This window comes from Hoplias malabaricus, chromosome 16 (assembly GCF_029633855.1).
Source record: "Hoplias malabaricus isolate fHopMal1 chromosome 16, fHopMal1.hap1, whole genome shotgun sequence".
NCBI lineage: Eukaryota > Metazoa > Chordata > Actinopteri > Characiformes > Erythrinidae > Hoplias > Hoplias malabaricus.
Window position 1 is genome coordinate 22881815 of NC_089815.1, and position 18228 is coordinate 22900042.

The window sequence follows — 18228 nt, forward strand, 5'->3', positions numbered from 1 at the left end:
ACATGTGACCAAATGGGCCTAAGTAAAGAAGACAATGACCAGATGCATCAACGGTAAACACAAAGATTTGTGATGTGTCACCATGCTTAAGAGCATGGCATTTTAGTGAGGCTTAATGAACATGTTGCATTTTTGATTTGGCAAGAATCACAAGGTACGTTTTCAATCCCTCTACTTTTAACTTAAAATATCAAATCTATCAAAAACACACATAGGAATGCATTTGGAGTAAATGGACAGTTGTATTACTGTCACTTTTGTTCCAAAACTCAGATGGAACTGCAAATGTTTTGATTTATTACTTGTCCGATGCACTAGCCTTTTGTTATTTCCAGTCAAATACTGAGCAGCTCCAGTCCAAGGCAAATATTCTGTTGTTTGGTGCCAGTACCACAGCACTGAAATAGCTTCTGCTTTGGGTCTTGTGTGGTCACAGCCACCTACTTAAGCTATTATTTGGATGTGGGATTGTAGCATTAATCTCTGTGCTGTCCTTGTTTTGTAATTGACTCCCTTGGGTACGTTACGTTTTGTGCCGATCCCTGAAATGATTTCTGGGGCACCGGCTACAGTGACAGGCCATGATCAGCACCTTTGTTCTTGCTCCAGATGTATTGTAATTGCTGTTGTATAATAGCTCTAGCTCTTTAACTAGTTTCATGAATATTGTTAGGGAGGGAGCAATGCTATATGACGTTTCAGAGGTGAACCTCAGTAGCTACGACTTCCAGCAGACAGATGGCTTCTAAACCTCATAAAAAATTCTGTTTAAAATCAGCTTCCTTCACTTCTGCTGTGAACTTTCTCTTTGTCTCCCTTTCTCTTGCGCTTGCTCTGGTGAAACTCCTGAGGAGCTCTTGGGCAGAGACGTAGTGCAGGAGAAAAGATCAAGCGCCACATAGTTGCCATAGTAACAGTGTCCAGCTGGAGATGGTCATGTTTTATGCTCATGTTGTCAAGGCCCTGCTTCTCAGATCCACACCAGTTAATGGTTTTATCTGAAAACACACCTAGTTTTGATGGACTTGATCTACCCATTCTTCTCCAAAAGATTTTTCCCCCTTAGCAACTGTTTCTAAGAAGGACAGTCTCTTGAGAACAGTGGTAAAATAAAATCCCATCCAAAGTAATGAGAAATTGCACAGTGTTACAAAAGGTAAAATAATCTGAAATGTATAATGCATTCCGTATCTTTGGATTTCGACCAAAGTGTCTAGTGTAAAGCTTGTCCAGCCTATTAGTAATTAGCATTACATATCCTGTTATATTATGTATATTAGTATTATATATTTTTTGGTCAGCAGGTGCTGTTATAGTGAACGGTTTTAATTCTCTCAGATTCACACTCCTCACCACAAATAGCATAGCTCATCTTATCTCTCTGTAGGCATAGTGACCTCAATATTTATACTAGCATTGGGAAACCCAATTTAGATTTTCATTTCACTATGAAAAAATCACTATTGAAGACTCTGGTTGTATAACCACTCATTATAATCATTGCAGGTAACTGAGACATACAGACTCTGTCATAAATATTTTCAAAAAATTTATTTTCACTTATATAATTCTCTCATATGAGTTGGCTGGACTGATACTGAAAGGATTTTTAACCTTTCCTTTAAACAAAAGTTCCCCATACTGAGAAACAACTCTATTACCAGTTCAAGCCATTATTGGTCTTCTCTCATGTCTGTGTAACACTTGTTTTTTCCAGGTATTCATAGAGATATTCATGTATGAGTGGAGAGTTCATGATGGATCTTTAATTACAATTGCTATCTTAATCTTACTTGAGATAGGGTAATTTTACCTGAGGAGGAACAGAAATTTAAGAGAAAACTAATGAAATCTGTGGTCTTCTTTCACTTTGGATTAGCAAGTCGTGATGGTATTTTAATACAAACCGGAGCAGTGTCTATCTATAACCCATATAAACTGTTGCTTAGGGCCACTGAGGCAAAAGGAACCCCATGTTGATGATCTTTGTATTAATCATGTTATTGAAAAAAAAATCCATAAATCAAGAAAACAGACAAGGATGCACTTGAAAAACCTTTTGTACTGACTTTAGAGTCCATCTCTGTTTTTCTTCCTCAGAAAGCGTCCCGGATGATCTGAAGGATCCTTTTTACACTGACCAGTATGAGCAGGTGCACTTGAAGCCTCCGGTGGTGGGCCTGCTGCTGTCGGCTGAGCTGTACTGCCGCGCTGGGAGCCTGATCCTGAAGAGCGATGCGGCCAAGCCCCTGCTGGGCCATGATGCGGTCATCCAGGCTCTGGCTCAGAAAGGCCTGTATGTCACAGACCAGGAGAGACTGGTGACTGAGAGAGACCTGTGCAAGAGACCAATTCAGATGGTGAGACACTACTCTTTACTCAATTGGCTGTGGGTTCTGGTGGGTTGCATTTTTGTAAAGGTGAAGGCCAGGCACTGTTCTGGTTCACTAACTCCAAAGTGTCCTGCCTGAATGGCAACATGTATTCTTTCATTTAGTCATATGAGAACTAGTGCTGATGTATAGAGCATTTGGCAAAAAAAAACCCACAATAATGTAGATGAACCAACAAGGCCTCAAGCTATGAGTCTAATATATGGCTAATGAGCAAAAGTCATTTTGGGGTACCTTCTACACTCCTTTATATACTATACCTACACATTTGTAGACGCCCCTTTTTATTACTGAAGCAGCTATGTTAAGATGCCCTCATTGTGGATAAATATGTTTAGTAATGTTTGCACAGTTTGTATAATCTACATACATTGATCATATTGGAATCAAGTGAGATATTCTGCATCAGCCACACATGTGCTTAAGATCACCATGCCCAACAGTGTCGGCTAGAGAGGAATCAAGAACCCAAGACTTGTGGAGCAATGAAACTGGCTTCACTGGACTGATAGAACATTATACTATAAAGGGGTGCCCGATGCGTTGATGGCATTTGTCCAGTCAACTGCACCATGCTCTTTGGTAGATCATGCCTTACTTAAATTTACATTACATTTAAACAGGCTATCAGATTTCACCATTTTCTACCTCTGGTGGTCGGCGGGTCAACGTGAAATTAGGTCTACATAAATATCTAGACGAGTACAGATTATAAACAACCAAAACAAGGCTTTAATATTCAGGGAATTCACAGAGCAAAACCGAGTAAACAGTACAAGGTCAAAGCACGATAAAAGCACAGGCAAACCAGTAGAATGGGCAAAACTAAAAGGCTGAGAAAACATGAGAATAAAAAGCAGGTCTGTGCACATGAAAAACAAAAAATAAAGACTGCTCAGTAAGCATTACTGGGCAATACTTCACAAAGCACAAATGAAATCAAACAGTTTATAAAGGCTAAAACCCAAGCGATATGGATTTATAATCCCATAAACTGGAGCTCTGATTTGTCTGGAAAGTCTATTCCTTGGGGGAACTCTGTGAGATGGAGTTCTCCCAGGTTAGTGTGATTTTTCCATTTGCTTACCCTGTAATACTAATCTCAAAATAGACTACTGATGATTTTTTTAAAGGTCCATTATGATGATTTGTCCCCTGGGAAAAGTAGGTCTCAAGCCAAAAAAATGGGGGCACCACAGATTCAATATATTTTGGGTAAACTTTCCAAATGTTGAACATTTAGTCTAAAGCCTTTCGAAAAAAAAAAAAAGAAAAAGCTCTTACTGCAGCAAAAGAGGACAAAAAAACCCTATATCCTTGAATTGGGGAAATGTTGGATGAATAAATGTCTACAACCATTTCGAGATATAAGGTGTTAAAGAGGTAGGAACTTAGCTTCTTTACCCATTCTGTGCAGTCACGTTTTTTTAATAGACTTTTCACAAGTGAAGTAAGCTGCTGAAAACAGCTGAGAAACCTTTAGCCTTCTGACCCAAATGTCCTGCACTGTTAATGATAAAGATATCTTTTCCTGTTGCTTTGTTTCTGCCCCGTGTCTCTCAGTGATGTGGCTGAGGTTTTGTAGATGGCAGTATCATTATGTGTGTGTTCTCTAAAGGAGGCCATTGTTGTGTGAGTTATTTTGTACATTGTTGTGTGTTTCTTTTCAAAAGAAAATAAAAGAAAACATGGATTTTAAAGTGTCTTAGCTTTGGAACATGGCTTAATTTGAAACAGGGATGGACAATAATTCAATATCAGTATATATTGCAATATTAAATGTATCAATATCAATGATATGATATTTGGGCAGCACGGTGGTGCAACAGGTAGTGTTGCAGTCACTGAGCTCCTGGATCCTGGAGTTGTGGTTTCAGGTTCCACTCCGGGTGACTGTCTTTTAGGAGTTTGCTGTGTTCTCCCTGTGTCCACGTGGGTATCCTCTGAGTGCTCTGGTTTCTTCTGACGTTCCTAAAACATACGTTGGTAGGTGGATTAGCTAGTCAAAAAGTGTAAAGTGTGAAGAGTGAATTTGTGAGTGTGTGTAGCCCTGGCCCCCCCTCCAGGGTGCGTTCCTACCTTGTGCCCAGTGAGCGGAGCCATGCTGGAAGCCACAGTGCAGCCTTAATATTTGGCCCCAAATATTTGGGTATTCAGATATTTGTTAGTTGGGTAGGAATTCAAATTTAGAGATTCAGATATTCAGTTTTTTGGATAAATGGAGCTAGCGATAAAGGCAACGCTGCACTCCACCCAATTTTAGCCTCATCAACATAAAAGTCTTTGTGCAAATGAAGCCTAAAACTTAGTCATATTAAACAGCCTAACATAGAGGCGATGCCACAATTCATTTGATCAAATTTGTGCCTGAAAATAGAGCACCTCTGCTCAAACTGGTTAAATTGTGTATACACTGTGGCCTTAGTTAGCGAGCATAGGTAGCGAGCGATGCCGTGCTGTGAGCCAGAGCCCAGCCTGGAGAGAGGGATGTTAAAGCAGTGGTTGGAAGTGGATTTTGTTAATAACATTAGAGAAACAAACCTGAAAATTGCTGTTTTGATCCCCTGAACCAGAAGGAAACATGGAGACAGTCGTAGTAATAGAACTGCGCATGCTCCTCCCTTAACATTCACATAATGCCCTTGAGCAAAGCACCTAAATTCCCAAGTGTTCTTTGGGCTCTTATTTGTCTGTCCACCTATCCTGGTGTGTGTGCTCAATGCACACAACAATTAATGTCACTTAAGGGTTAAAGTTCTGTTCACATGCCACCCTAAGATGAGTGTGGTTTACATCCAAAGTGTAGTATCTGTTGGACCTCAGTGTTAGCTGGCTATATGCTTAAGCAAGTGTGCTGCTGTCAGATTAAATGTCTTGATGGATTAGACCCGTTGACAAAGCAGGCCTGTCACTGACTCTTGTTAGCATTAGCGCCTCATTAGCATTGCTCAGTAATAGCTTGACAAGAGTACAGCATTCACCCTCAAGGCATAAAGTCTCGCATGCCTTTGTTTATTCTTTTTTGTTTATTTTGAATTGAGGTGTTTTACCTGTTCTGTGATTCATAGATGTCTTACTTCTTGCTGAATTATAATTTATTTGTGTGCTTGTATGTTTGTTAATACAACCCAGGCTTATTGAACAGTGCCTTAAGGTCTGTTTGATTTAGTGTTGTGGTATAAGCATTTTCTTACTGCATTAATGTTAATGAACACCCACTATCGACCTTATTTCAAACACTTTAATTTACAGCTGCAAACTGCAGCCTATTTGTGCAGAGTTTGTCATACCCACTCATACCCATGCTGTTCATCATTTGGTCAGTTTTTCACCTTAGCGCCGCTGTTGATGAGTGTATTAAGCCCAGTAGTAGAACCAGTGAATTTTTAAATGCTTCAGTATCACCTTGAGGTCGATTACCAACACTATCCTGTGGAAAGTGTCCCTGTGGTCAGAAACTGACCATTGATGAAGAGCTATAAGATGACTCACCCAAAGTATATGTATATGGTATAGCCATAAATTTAGTATGTTTATTATCAAGTTTAATCAGATTTAGAGGGATGAATAGATTGTCTATTGAACCTTGTTTGTCATATTTCATTATAAAGTGAAGACATGTCATTGTCTGATGACCTTGTAAAAATCACTAGAAGTAATGACATTAGTATTTGGTCTTTAGAAATTCATTGTATGTATTATATGAATATGACTATATGACTGCAGCAAATAATTTCCAGCATTGAGCTTTGCCATTAATAATTCAAGAGGGATTTCATTTTGGATGTGTGCAGGAGGGTACATGGGGGGAAACAATTTCTGTGCACTATCTATGTAGCTTTAGGGTTTTATGAGGAGAACTGGAGGTTATATTCAGATGGAAAATCAGATAAAAAATGTATTCTCGTTGTCAGAGCTCTGCATATTAATACAATCTCTTTTGCTATAAATCTTGGCAGTCTGTCGCTCTTTCACTGTTTGCTTTTCTGTCTATTTACCCTCTTTCTTAATTATAATGGTATTGTTCATTGTTCTCAACACACTCTCTCTCTCTCTCTCTCTCTCGCTCTCTCGCTCTCTCTCGCTCTCTCTCTCTACAAGAAATATTCTTGCTATAGCTGCCACCCACCTACACATCCCCGCACCCTTCTACAGATTCTCATTACACCAGTGCACGAAAATACACACATCCAAACACCCTCTGCATCACACACTCACACTCACTCACATCCATGGACACGTCAGAACTCCAGATAATCTCATTGTTTTATGCAGCTGAACCTGTGAGATATTAATTGCTAAGACATGAATATGTACAATGCAGAATTTCAATGTGGATTATACAGCAGGAATTCTATCGAGCTTATGATGGTCTTGCCTCTATGATGGTCAAGCCTTGCCACACAAGCTCAATTATCTCTAGGCATTGGGTTTGATCCTCATCTTAGTTCACTGTCTGTGAGGAGTTTTTCCTCCTCCCATGTCTATGTGGATTTTATCTGGGTGCTCCACTTTTTTAACCCAGTCCCAAAACGTGCATTGGTAGGTTGATTGGCTGTGCCCAAAATTGCCCACAGATGTGAGTGGGTGTGTGTCTTAGCTACTGCCAGTGCACTCATAGTGCTGTTCTCAAGCCTGGATGAATGGGGAGGTTGCTTCAAAAAACACATCCGGTTGAAGCCTGTGCCTGTGTCAAAAATGCAGATAGTAATGATAAGCTGTGGCAGCCCCTAGTGGTTTGCACACTGTTTACGGAGAGGGCGATGGTTCCTATTACATCTGCGATGCATTATCTGCAATGTTCACAGCAGTAGTACTGTATTAAATGGACAGTTCTATTAGTTTGGCACAATGTCCAGGTCAGTGGGTGGCTGATGGTGTGATTTTTAGCTTGGCAGCTCTGACACTTTGGCTGGTGTTGGTGAGAAATGCTGTGAGCCTTAATGTGCATGACTGGCTCCTGTGTGAGAGCTATCTGCTTAGTATAAACAGAATTAACTGAGAATATTGCAGAGGTGTGAGCTCTCACTGCCAACACTGAGTCACATGTGCTCTGTATGCCATCTTCTTTCATCTAAATCTCCTGTGTTCCCATTCAGTAGCAGGGCAATATTACAGATACGCTATGATCGGACCCTTGCGGACACGATATAATGAGGGAGCTTGGGTAATTTAGGATGCACCAATTGCTAACACAGGTATTGAGTTGCAGTATACTCAAATAGTATAGTATAGTATACTATACTAGTATAATCTCCAAAGAATAAAGTCATCACACAGTGCCAGGTGTGGGCAAAATGATATAAAAAGCACTTCCCAAAATTGGGTTTTGGAGCAGGGCAACTGTTCTCTGGAGTGATGCAGACATCCAATATCACTGAGTGGGAATAGTGTTTGTGATACAGAGCTACAGCTTATCCTCAAGAGTCAGCACCTGATCTCAGTTATGCTCTTGTGGGTGAATGCAAAATCATTTTCAGAGCAATGTTTAAATGTAAAGCATTCAGAGTAAAGTAGAAGTTGTAATTTATACACTTATTTTATATATCAGTATTATACATATTTATATTGTGTCTATATATTTTTATTTTATTTCATTCTATATAATTGAAATTCATATTTTTCTATGTATTCTGTATTTATTTTATTGTTTTACTAGCATTTCAGTATTAGCTTTACTGCATATTACTATGTATGTGACAGATACATTTGACTGGATTTGGCTTGATGCAGCAGGTAGTGTCGCAGTCACACAGCTCCAGGGACCTGGAGGTTGTGGGTTCAAGTCCCATTCTGGGCGACTGTCTGTAAGGAGTTTGTGTGTTCTCCCTGTGTCCGCGTGGGTTTCCTCCGGGTGCTCCAGTTTCCTCTCACAGTCCAAAAACACACATTGGTAGGTGGACTGGCAACTCAAAAGTGTCAGTAGGTGTGAGTAAATGTGTCGCCATGTGAAGGACTGGCGCCCCCTCCAGGGTGTGATCCCACCTTGCGCCCAGTGATTCCGGGTAGGCTCCAGACCCACCACGACCCTGAAATGGGTAAGTGGTTGCATTTAATGAATGAGTGATTTGCTACAGAAGGCAGTGTAAATTTGACAACCTCGGTTCGAACTGGATCTCGGGAAAATATCCAGACTTATTCTCTGGACATTTTCCAAAGTTTCTTTCTAAAAACTATTTTGAGATGCAACATGATGAGCATAAATGAACAAACCTAAAATGGAAAAGTAAATATTACACTTTAATAAAACCCTCAGCTGTGTAGTGCATGCCTTGGATAATGCCTGACTGCCCTGATGAAAATCCATAGGGAGAAAATTCCTATTATTTAGCTGTTCCCTTTTTGCCAGACCACCTAGTAGGCTGGCCTAGAAAATCATTAGGGCCTGAGTGGCAGACCATCTGAATTATTTTGTTGGAGTGAGCATGCACAAAGAGGAGATTTGGCCAGAAGAGATGATGGCATAGACATCCAGTGTTTTCTATGAGGAAATGTGTCTTTAGCTAAAGTTGTGCCTTAAAAAATGTGGCCAAAACACAGTGATATTTAATCTCAGGTTTGTGTTTTCTGATTAAGTTAAATGTGTTTATGGCCATGCCATGAGAGCTGTGACAGAACGTGAAATATATGTAGATTTTTTTTTTTACTCGGGCTCCACAAATTACACTATTTCCTGCTTAAAATGCTTTGTGTCCTTTATTAGTATGAGTCACATGAAATGTTGCATGAAACATAATAGATGTCATATGTTAATGCCATTTTTTGAAACACGGGTCATTACTCAAAAAAAATCAAAATCTTCATTACGTAATATCAGCGAAACTTGTGTGACGTGTGACATGACATGAGTCTTGCCTGGTCTCTTTGCTTTCTGTCTTTATCTCTATTTCTAAAACTCTTGCTTGTGTCTTCACAGAAGCAGGAGTGTGTGAACATGCATAAGAAGCAAATTGCTGTTTATTAGCTGTTACTATTTTCAAATTCCCTTTTTGTCATATGTTTGACTCGTGCTTAAGCAGTATGCAGCCATTGCAGAAGTAGGAGTGAGTAATTTTAGTTTGGAAGGGTCCTGAGAGATTAAGTTTGCCCTCATTATCTGGAGTTATTGTACATCCTCAGCCTGGTGTTGGTGGCACATCAGAGATTAGTTTTGCAACTTACTTTACATTAGACAGTCCTATTAAACCTTCAGACTGAAAGGACCTCGGCGTACGCTGCTTATCCTCACTCTCACAGCTATGCCATTCACATACATTGGCCCCCAAAAGTATTGATGCATTTGGGCCATACATAAATATGTATTCAGTTCATCATCCTAAGGAACTAAATTTCAAATCAAGAGGAATTTACCATTAATCAACACTAACTCATTTTGATGTCTGTAAATTTAGGTGCAAAATTTAGGTGCAACTTGAATTTATGAATTTTAATGGGTGTCAAAATCTTTGGGCATGTAGGTGTAGATATGATTAATTTCATTTAAAGTAGAGACAATAATCAAGACCTAATGAATGCAGACTTGATGATGCTTCAATAGATTTTTGAGTGCTTGGCTTCTACGGAGAGGCTATTCCATGTCTATGCGTGAATGATTTATTTTTTTAGGCTTGGGACTTTTAGTTAATGAGCACTGTGTTATTAGTTATTAGGTTAAACTTGCCCAGCATTATGAGATATATATTTAAAAAGAAAGATATTTGCAGTCTTTCACATTACAATGAATAAAATAAATCAAATTAAAACATTGATTAGTAAATGATTAATTGTTTTGCTCTAAGTGTGTCCCTGTTACTGCTGTAACGCTGGTATTGACTGTGGTCAGCTTCAGTAAGAGAGATGGATGCCAGCAAATCTGAGTAATTCACGCAGAGAGCCAGAAGGAAAACTGCCTCTATATGATGAGATCTGATGAATAATAGATGGCTGCAGTGTGAGTCTGTTGGGAACAATGAATAAAGAGGACTGTTTGTTAAGGTACTGTATGTAGAGGGGTGTGTGTGTGTGTGTGTGTGTGTGTGTGTGTGTGTGTGTACGAAGGAGCTTCTGGAAGAGGAATCTCTCGCCTGGAGCTTTCATCATCACCTCTGATCGTGCAGTTTGAAGTCTTTCCATCTACAGTAGTGTGTACACAAAACATGAAGGACACACGGCAGTGTGATTCCACCAAAGCTTTTAAAGAACAGAGGATCTCCAGTGAATCCTCATTCAAATACACTTAAAATGGCAAAGCAGGTTCTTCCGAAATCTGGGACACAGAGCACTGCTGCAGAAGTCTAAATCTAGCCAATAAATATTGAAAAATACAAATATGCAAAAATAGCAAATTACATGTTTTTTTTTTTAAAGAAAAAATGTTCACTTCCAATATAGAGTGCATATTTCTGCACAATTTAATATACACACGTTGTTTCTTGACTAAATTCCATATATAAAAACTTTATATTTTTTGTTTTAATTTTGTGTAATTTATTAAAGTCTATGAACACATTACTTTTTCAGTGCATTAGAACATTAATTTGGGAATCTGTGGAAAAAACAACACATTCAGGTTTTTTTTTTTTGTGGTCCACCTAAAACTAAAACATATTTTTCAGTGTAAGTAAGTGCACAATGTTGAAACAAATGAAATAAATATTTTACTCAAATTTTCAATTGGCCTAATATATATGCACATCAGTGCAAGTGTCATTTCTGAAGAAAAGGAGATGCCATCTACAATTGATTGTCGTATGATAGTTGTCCAGGATCTTTCCCATCAACATGTCTGGCTCAGCTACGGGTTTCCTCCTTGTGTCCTTTCCATCACCATGGAAACCATACTGTCATTTGTGTTCAAATTATAGCCATTGGACTCCCACTGCAGTAATTTATTATGTGCAATATATATGCAATATTTTCACACACTCTGTATCAGCTTTCAGATGACGATGCACATCTAAAACCCTGGAGAGATAAATGACTACTCTTGTGGATTGTTATTAATAAAATATCAGTACGTGTTTCATGAAATAAAGGGTATATTACTAAAATAAAATGTCTGCCTTTCTCGCACTTCTGCTGGTCAGGAAGTGTGGAAAAAGTTAGCCTAGTGCTTATCAGACAAAACCTGCTGCATAATTCACAGAGCAATGCAGCATTCTGTGGCGAAAACAGTGACCTACTTCCTGCGTTTTGGCATCTATGCTGAAAGAGCAGAGTAGTGAGATCACTCACGTTCACTCTCTTATTGGATCTTAAATTGCATCTTGTGTTATTAGATGTTAACAAATTGATTGCAAGACTACACATGGTATCTTTTCTTTTTTACCAGGGCTTGTATGTGTAAAGTACTGGCTTAAACAACAAGTCAAGCTTTGTAAAATGCTGTCAACTGCTTATACATTTTGTAGGGCACATTTAATGTCATTTTACCAATACAGATGCCAATATTACAATTCGTAATATTGGCAAAATTCAATAAAAGCACTAATCATTATTTTTGAAATGATTAAATAAGTACAACCCATCACAGGAATGTGATGCTATTTTTAGTAATAACCAAACATCCTGTTAAGGGCTTAGGGAAGTCTATTTGGAGAATTTATGTGAAGATTAATATTATTTACCTAGTATAAGGTTAAGTAGTTAAAAGCTTATTTAGATAATATTTATGAAGTGAGAGCCATGTACATATACATTTCTGACATTTTGCATTTAACACTGATCATAACATACACATTTGTAAACTAATGTACACTCAGATGTAAATCAATAATAATTAAATCAAACTACTTTTTTGTTTTACTTCAGTGTGAATCAGGGAGGATGAATACTATTTTGGCTTTTGGCTTTCCTCAAGGTTTCTTCCTCATGTTCTGAAGGAGTGTTTTTTCCCCCTCAGTTGCCTTGGCTTGCTCGCTAGGACCCAGAATCCTGTAAAGCTGCTTTGTGAAAATTGCTGTTATTTTCAATCAACATTCACATCCGTCACTAGCAGTTTAACACTTTTTACCACATGTTGGATATTATTCTATTTTCAGGATTATAAACATTCTTTTGTGTTGTTCTATAACAATCAAGTCTACATGATAAAGAGCCATTTTCAAGAAATGGTGGGTGGCTTATTAGTTGTTTGAAAAATTCTGATGAGAAAAACATGTGTAAATGACCATTACCCTGTATCTCACTGATTTCTCAAATGCAATGACAAGGAGATTTTCCTGGGCACATATATATATATATATATATATATATAATTTTTTTCCTTTCTGCATTTTCAAGTCTGCTATCACAAATTAATAATGTTAGCAAGGTAGCCAAAAATCAATTTTATTTTATTTATACACAAATATTTATAGGTTATCTTCTATAATCTGTGAGTGTAAATCAAAGGTTTTGTGTAAACACAGTCTTTAGAATCCTGGCTATGTCTTTAAGAGCCATTTGCTCCTCTCTGGCTGTAGCATCAAGTCGTGAGAAGCTCATGTTGGCTCTCAGCCTCTTAAAGGGGCCAGTGCTCTTTGAAACAGAGCATATTCCATAGTGACAGGGTGAATGGAGGCTGAGGCGTGTGCTCTGCTGCTGTGAGGAACTCTGCTCTCCTCGCTGTTTTCACAGCACGGTTACCATGGTAACACCCTGTGAAGGAAACCGTCTTGTGGAGATGACGGTGGTTGGAGTACTGTGCTCTCAGGGTAGATTTCAGAAATGCAATACACTGAGTACAATCTGCTCCCACCACAGTCCCTCAGACACACTACCTGAATGTATGCTTTAAATCTGAGGGCGGAAAATCTTCTGTAAATACAGTAGTGTCAGCAGTCATCCTTGCTGACATGGGCTTTGCCAGCTCAGTAGCACAGTCTGTTTTTTTTACTGTAGTAAATCATATCTGTAAAAGAAAAGCAACATATGGTGCACACCTTAGCACAGTGGGATGCCAGATATTGCATTTGTAGCTATTCCAGTATGTTTGACTTCAATACTGTTATTGTCATCCATTGGACACATGAAAGAGAACCACCTGGCGATGAAAATGTTGATGGGTTTAGTACATTCTGATCATTGGACATTTATCCTCATCTACAGGGGTTTTATTTCATTTTCTAAAGGATTCAGATTGTCAGTTCCAAAACAAGTCTCATATATATATATATATAAATGGAATCTTTTTAGAAAAAAGGGCTATATTCAGATATATAACCTATGTTTAAATAATAAGACATTTTCCCAAATCATTCTTAATCAAGGAAAGAAAAACATTAGACCTGACTTGACATAAGTGACATTAGTGATCAGCCCTGTGACCATTGGTGGATTTTATTGTTACATTTTAAACACCTCTTTGTCTGTATTGTTTCTTGTATTAGTCTGCACTGATTAGCATTAAAACTCCTAATTTCATTGTATGTTTTGTACAGTGGCAATAAAAGCATTTTATTCAATTCTATTCTATCCTGTTCTACACCTTTAGATCTCAAAGTTCAACAAAATACAGATTTACAGAATTATTGACAGATTATTAAATGCTATGGATATTGCAGTTTAATATTGCAGTTTAATTTATTTTGTTGGTAATGGTATAAATATTAAATATTAACCCCTAATTTTGTAATCTAGGTTTAAATTTATTACAGTATTGCCACTGTAGTAATAGAAAACTAGTGCGTAAATACAAATGTACCATGAATTGTACAGTGCCCATAACTGTGGAAGATTGCCCAGGTGTTCAGCATGCACCAGCACACCACCTCTCAGACGTCTTAGGTTTCTGAGATCAAAGAAAAGACCTTTTTTATTGAAACCTTATGCATGAGTCCAATTTAGGGCAGAACCCGAAGTATGAACAGCAGAGATCAGTCTTATTATAAACATTGAAAATAATAGCAGGCATTATATTTTCAATTAATCAATGACTCTCACTGAACAGGAAGAAAAATTTTTATTGGAATTTTCCAGTTAACATTACAAATATTAATTTGCCTCTTCTCATTTTTAATAATGTTGCTTTTCTGATCACACTCCACACAAGTGTGTGACTAAAACTAATTATATGCTTTGACATGCTGTGTAATATTCTTAAGCCCCAGTAATGAAGCTAATGTAAAATCTAATCTAAATGTAGATTATTAATATGGTAATCTATGCTCTCTAAATGGTTTTATCAGCAACTGAATTACCATGAGCTTTTCGAATTTAATGTTTCATGAAAAATCAATAAAAGAACATTTCACACTACATATTTTTTAAAGCATTCTTTGAATACTGTGAATTTTGACTCTGACAAAACTATGATGTTTAACATGAATATTTCATGAATAACTGCTTCTGTTATGGTCAACAAATTTCGAAGTACTTCCAGTAAATGGGCTATAATGAGGGCCTGTTCTTTTTTTGTGTAAACATACAATTTATCACTTGAATTTAACCTTAAAAAGTCACAGTTATCACCCATGATAAAAGCGTGTGCTATCACTTAATATGAAATATTATTTACTTAGGGTTTACTATAAACAATCAGATACATTGTGTTGGAGGTGTGGATCCTATAACATCTGTCAAAACCACATTGGATGAAATGAAATAAAATGAAGATTTTTAAATAATAACTTGAATTTAACGGGAAGTTAAGGGGTGGTTGTAGACATTGAGCAAGACCAGCATTATAAAGCATACTCTGCAGTGTTTCATATGCCTTTCGGAAAGGTCCCATTATGAGAACCTCTTTTTTAAGTGATGAATAAGAGGATGCCCCTGAGTGCTTTTCCATGTCCATCTCGGATGGCGTGAGGTAAATGACCTGTAAAAAGTGGCCAGAACTGGACCTGCTGAGCAAGACTTAACAGGAGAAAATAATTTTTTAACTCGTGGCTTCTCCAGGATTGCACTGGTATAAAATAATTGTATTATTTTATATATATATATATAACTCTCAACTCTCCCTGTTTTGGACACATCTGGTTATATTGTACAATGATGTGATGAGAGTATTTCTTTGGCCACAGATATTAAAAAAGCTGCATTACTCTGTAGGTTTGTCAATGGGAGCTAGAATTAGGGTGATTAGAAGAATAAAGAATGAGGGTATTTTGTGTTCAAACAAAATTATATTAATCAACAATGGATAGGAATGTTCCAGAAATGCCAGTTAAAAAATCTGTGTTAATTTCCATAACATAAAATATAAGAATTATATCTTTCTGATTATAAAATGTTCCTGTTTTGGAGATATCATTTTTCATGCAACAGTTTATTTAGATTGCAGTTTGCTCTTTAGGTTTTAAAGAAATATGAGCACTTCAGAATCATACCAGAACTGTACTGATTCCTCTCAGTTGAAAATATTTGTCCAATTAATGTCACATGTATCACAAACAATGGTGGTAAAAAGTAGGGCATGAACATAGCTAAAGTCATTTGGGGTTTGTAATGCATTTTAAGGGCAGAGGTAACACACAGGTCATTGTAAACTCTTAGGAGCTGTAGTGTGTTGAATCAGACAACTGATTTGTGTGTGTGTAATCAGCTTAAGCGAGAACACTGTTGCATAAGCCAGTGTCGTCTTTTCTATGTGATAAAACATGCAGAATGTCAGGGCTTATTCAGTGATGTGGTGTGATGAGTGGACAGTCCAGTCATGTGTGAGGAAGCACTGAGTGTGTAGAGGACATTAATATGCTGCAGTTCCTTCATCTTTATCACTCCTGGAAGTTTAATGTGGCAGAAGCTGAGCTCAGGGATCTGGAGCTGCCTGTTAGAGCCAGTGTGCAGATTTTAGTTGGAAGGTTAAACAACCTCATCTCTCAAGCACAACTATTGTGGCCAGATTTTGCATTAAGATCTGTGTATATAACACCGATAGATAGACTGACAGAAATGTGATATGCTTAAATGTATTGAAATGAAATCTAAAAGCATATTGTTGTTCATTGACAAGAGGTGATTAATAATAACATAAATATTGTCATATTGCCTACTCTTAAAGTTAGCAATTGAGAAATAAGGATTTTGTCTGTTTTACAGATGGAATGTTTTGCTTCTCCAGGTCAAACACAAGTGAACATAAGCACACAATGTTTGCCTGTAAATCTGCACATTTTTATACACATGTTTAACACCTTTTTAATGGTCTGTTACCTTTAGTAGGGTCTTCTTTTGAAACACTGCTACTTTGCCAGCTGGGCAGACTTTGCATTATACCAAAAAAAATAGCGCATGATATATCATGTTCTTCTGTGTTCATCACATACACACTGGCCTTTCTCAGATCATTGTAGCTCCCTATAAATGGTTCCTCAGTAGAATGTGGCTGTGTACTAAACAAGACTTATCTCATTTCATTTAGTCACCACATGCTTTTAGCAAAACAGAATCAATATCCTCTTAAAGAGATTCATTCAATCTTGTGTCTGTCAGTACCTGCTGGGCCCCTGGGACGAAAGACATGTTTTTAATTTGTGGTGGACAGGGATGGTGTTAATTTTTTTTGGTTCATACCCGACGGTAATGAAGGCTGTTGTGGAGTTAATGTGTTGCTGTGCCTCCTCATTTGAATTGATAAATTGAGGGCAATTTCAAGGGCATGTGAAGATGTTATTAGATGCTTGAGAGATTTACACTTTTTGTGGAAGTGCTGGGGCTATGGGCTGCTAGGTTAGAGCCACGTGTTATCTGACTGCTACTCGGGCCACATTGTACAACCATCTGCTGCTATGTATGAGAGTGGCTAACATTACTGTTAGCATGAGCAAGCTTTTCCACTTCTGAAGAGTCATAGCACAGTTCTTTGTTGTAAAACAAAAACCTGTTAAATTCTGAGGTGAATGTTGTGATATTGAGTGGGACAAAACAATAAATTGTGCTGGAATATCTCTTGACGAAACTGCATTAGCAATTACGCTAACATAATTTGTCCAAAATGTACTTGACAGCACTAGGTTAACAATAAAGTGTTCTCATAATAGTTATTGGGAGAAAAAATCTGAATGAAATAAATCCTATTGTCTAAATATTGCCATAGGAGAAACAGCCCTGTCCCTGAGAAGATTATCTCTAATTGGGTTGAGCAACAGGGGATGGACGCAGCTGTTTCCAGGGCAACCACCGTAGGAGGGATTGCTGACCGATGATAACAGTATGATGAGAAATGGGTGGGGCTTTTCACTTTGAGATCAACGATATACATGGGTTGTTTCTTAGTATGTGTTCTTCTGTATTAGGTTCCCGTGTTCTTGCTTGACACCTTCCACTGCCAAAGTAACATTCCAATATTCAAGGACACAAACACCAAGAACAGTTAAAAACAACTAGATTTTATCCCTGATCCACTTCAAATAAAAAGGGGATGTTTGGTTCCTGACTTGTCAAAAAGAACTATCTCAAAGTCCCATCATATATTTCGGTGTCATTCTTCCTTAGAACGCAGTTCCATTCTTTGCATCCTTACTACTTAGAAAAAGCTCTGTTCTAATTTGTGTTTCTCTGTGATTGGTTGCAGAGCGCTCATCTGGCGATGATTGACACCCTGATGATGGCCTACACAGTGGAGACAGTGAGTGTGGAGAAGGTGGTGGCATGTATGCAGCGTTATTCCACAGATTATGCTGAAGGAGATGTACCATATGACACAGAGGATGCAGTCACAAGCTGGATGAATAAGGTAGTCACACACAACCACTGTAATCCCTGGATTCATCCATAGATTTTCAACGATTCTATTGTAACTTGCCCAAGTACAACCATTACATTAGGAAAGGCTGGTCCAGCTAGAATAAATAAGAAACATATGAGAATATCTATTAAACGTTCCATAAAACCTAAAGCATTTTCCTCATTTTGTTTTTTGTTTTTTTTAAGT

General features: G+C 37.9%; 1 protein-coding gene across 2 annotated transcripts in view; it reads left to right on the forward strand.

Moving 5' to 3' along the window:
- camsap2a (calmodulin regulated spectrin-associated protein family, member 2a) overlaps positions 1–18228 on the forward strand; it is a 43688-nt gene that overhangs the window by 2763 nt on the left and 22697 nt on the right. For both annotated transcript variants that reach the window (XM_066647641.1, XM_066647642.1), the window contains exons 2-3: positions 2101–2360; positions 17869–18030. In XM_066647641.1, the coding sequence (XP_066503738.1) occupies positions 2101–2360; positions 17869–18030 (422 nt within the window). The remainder of the gene's footprint in view (positions 1–2100; positions 2361–17868; positions 18031–18228) is intronic.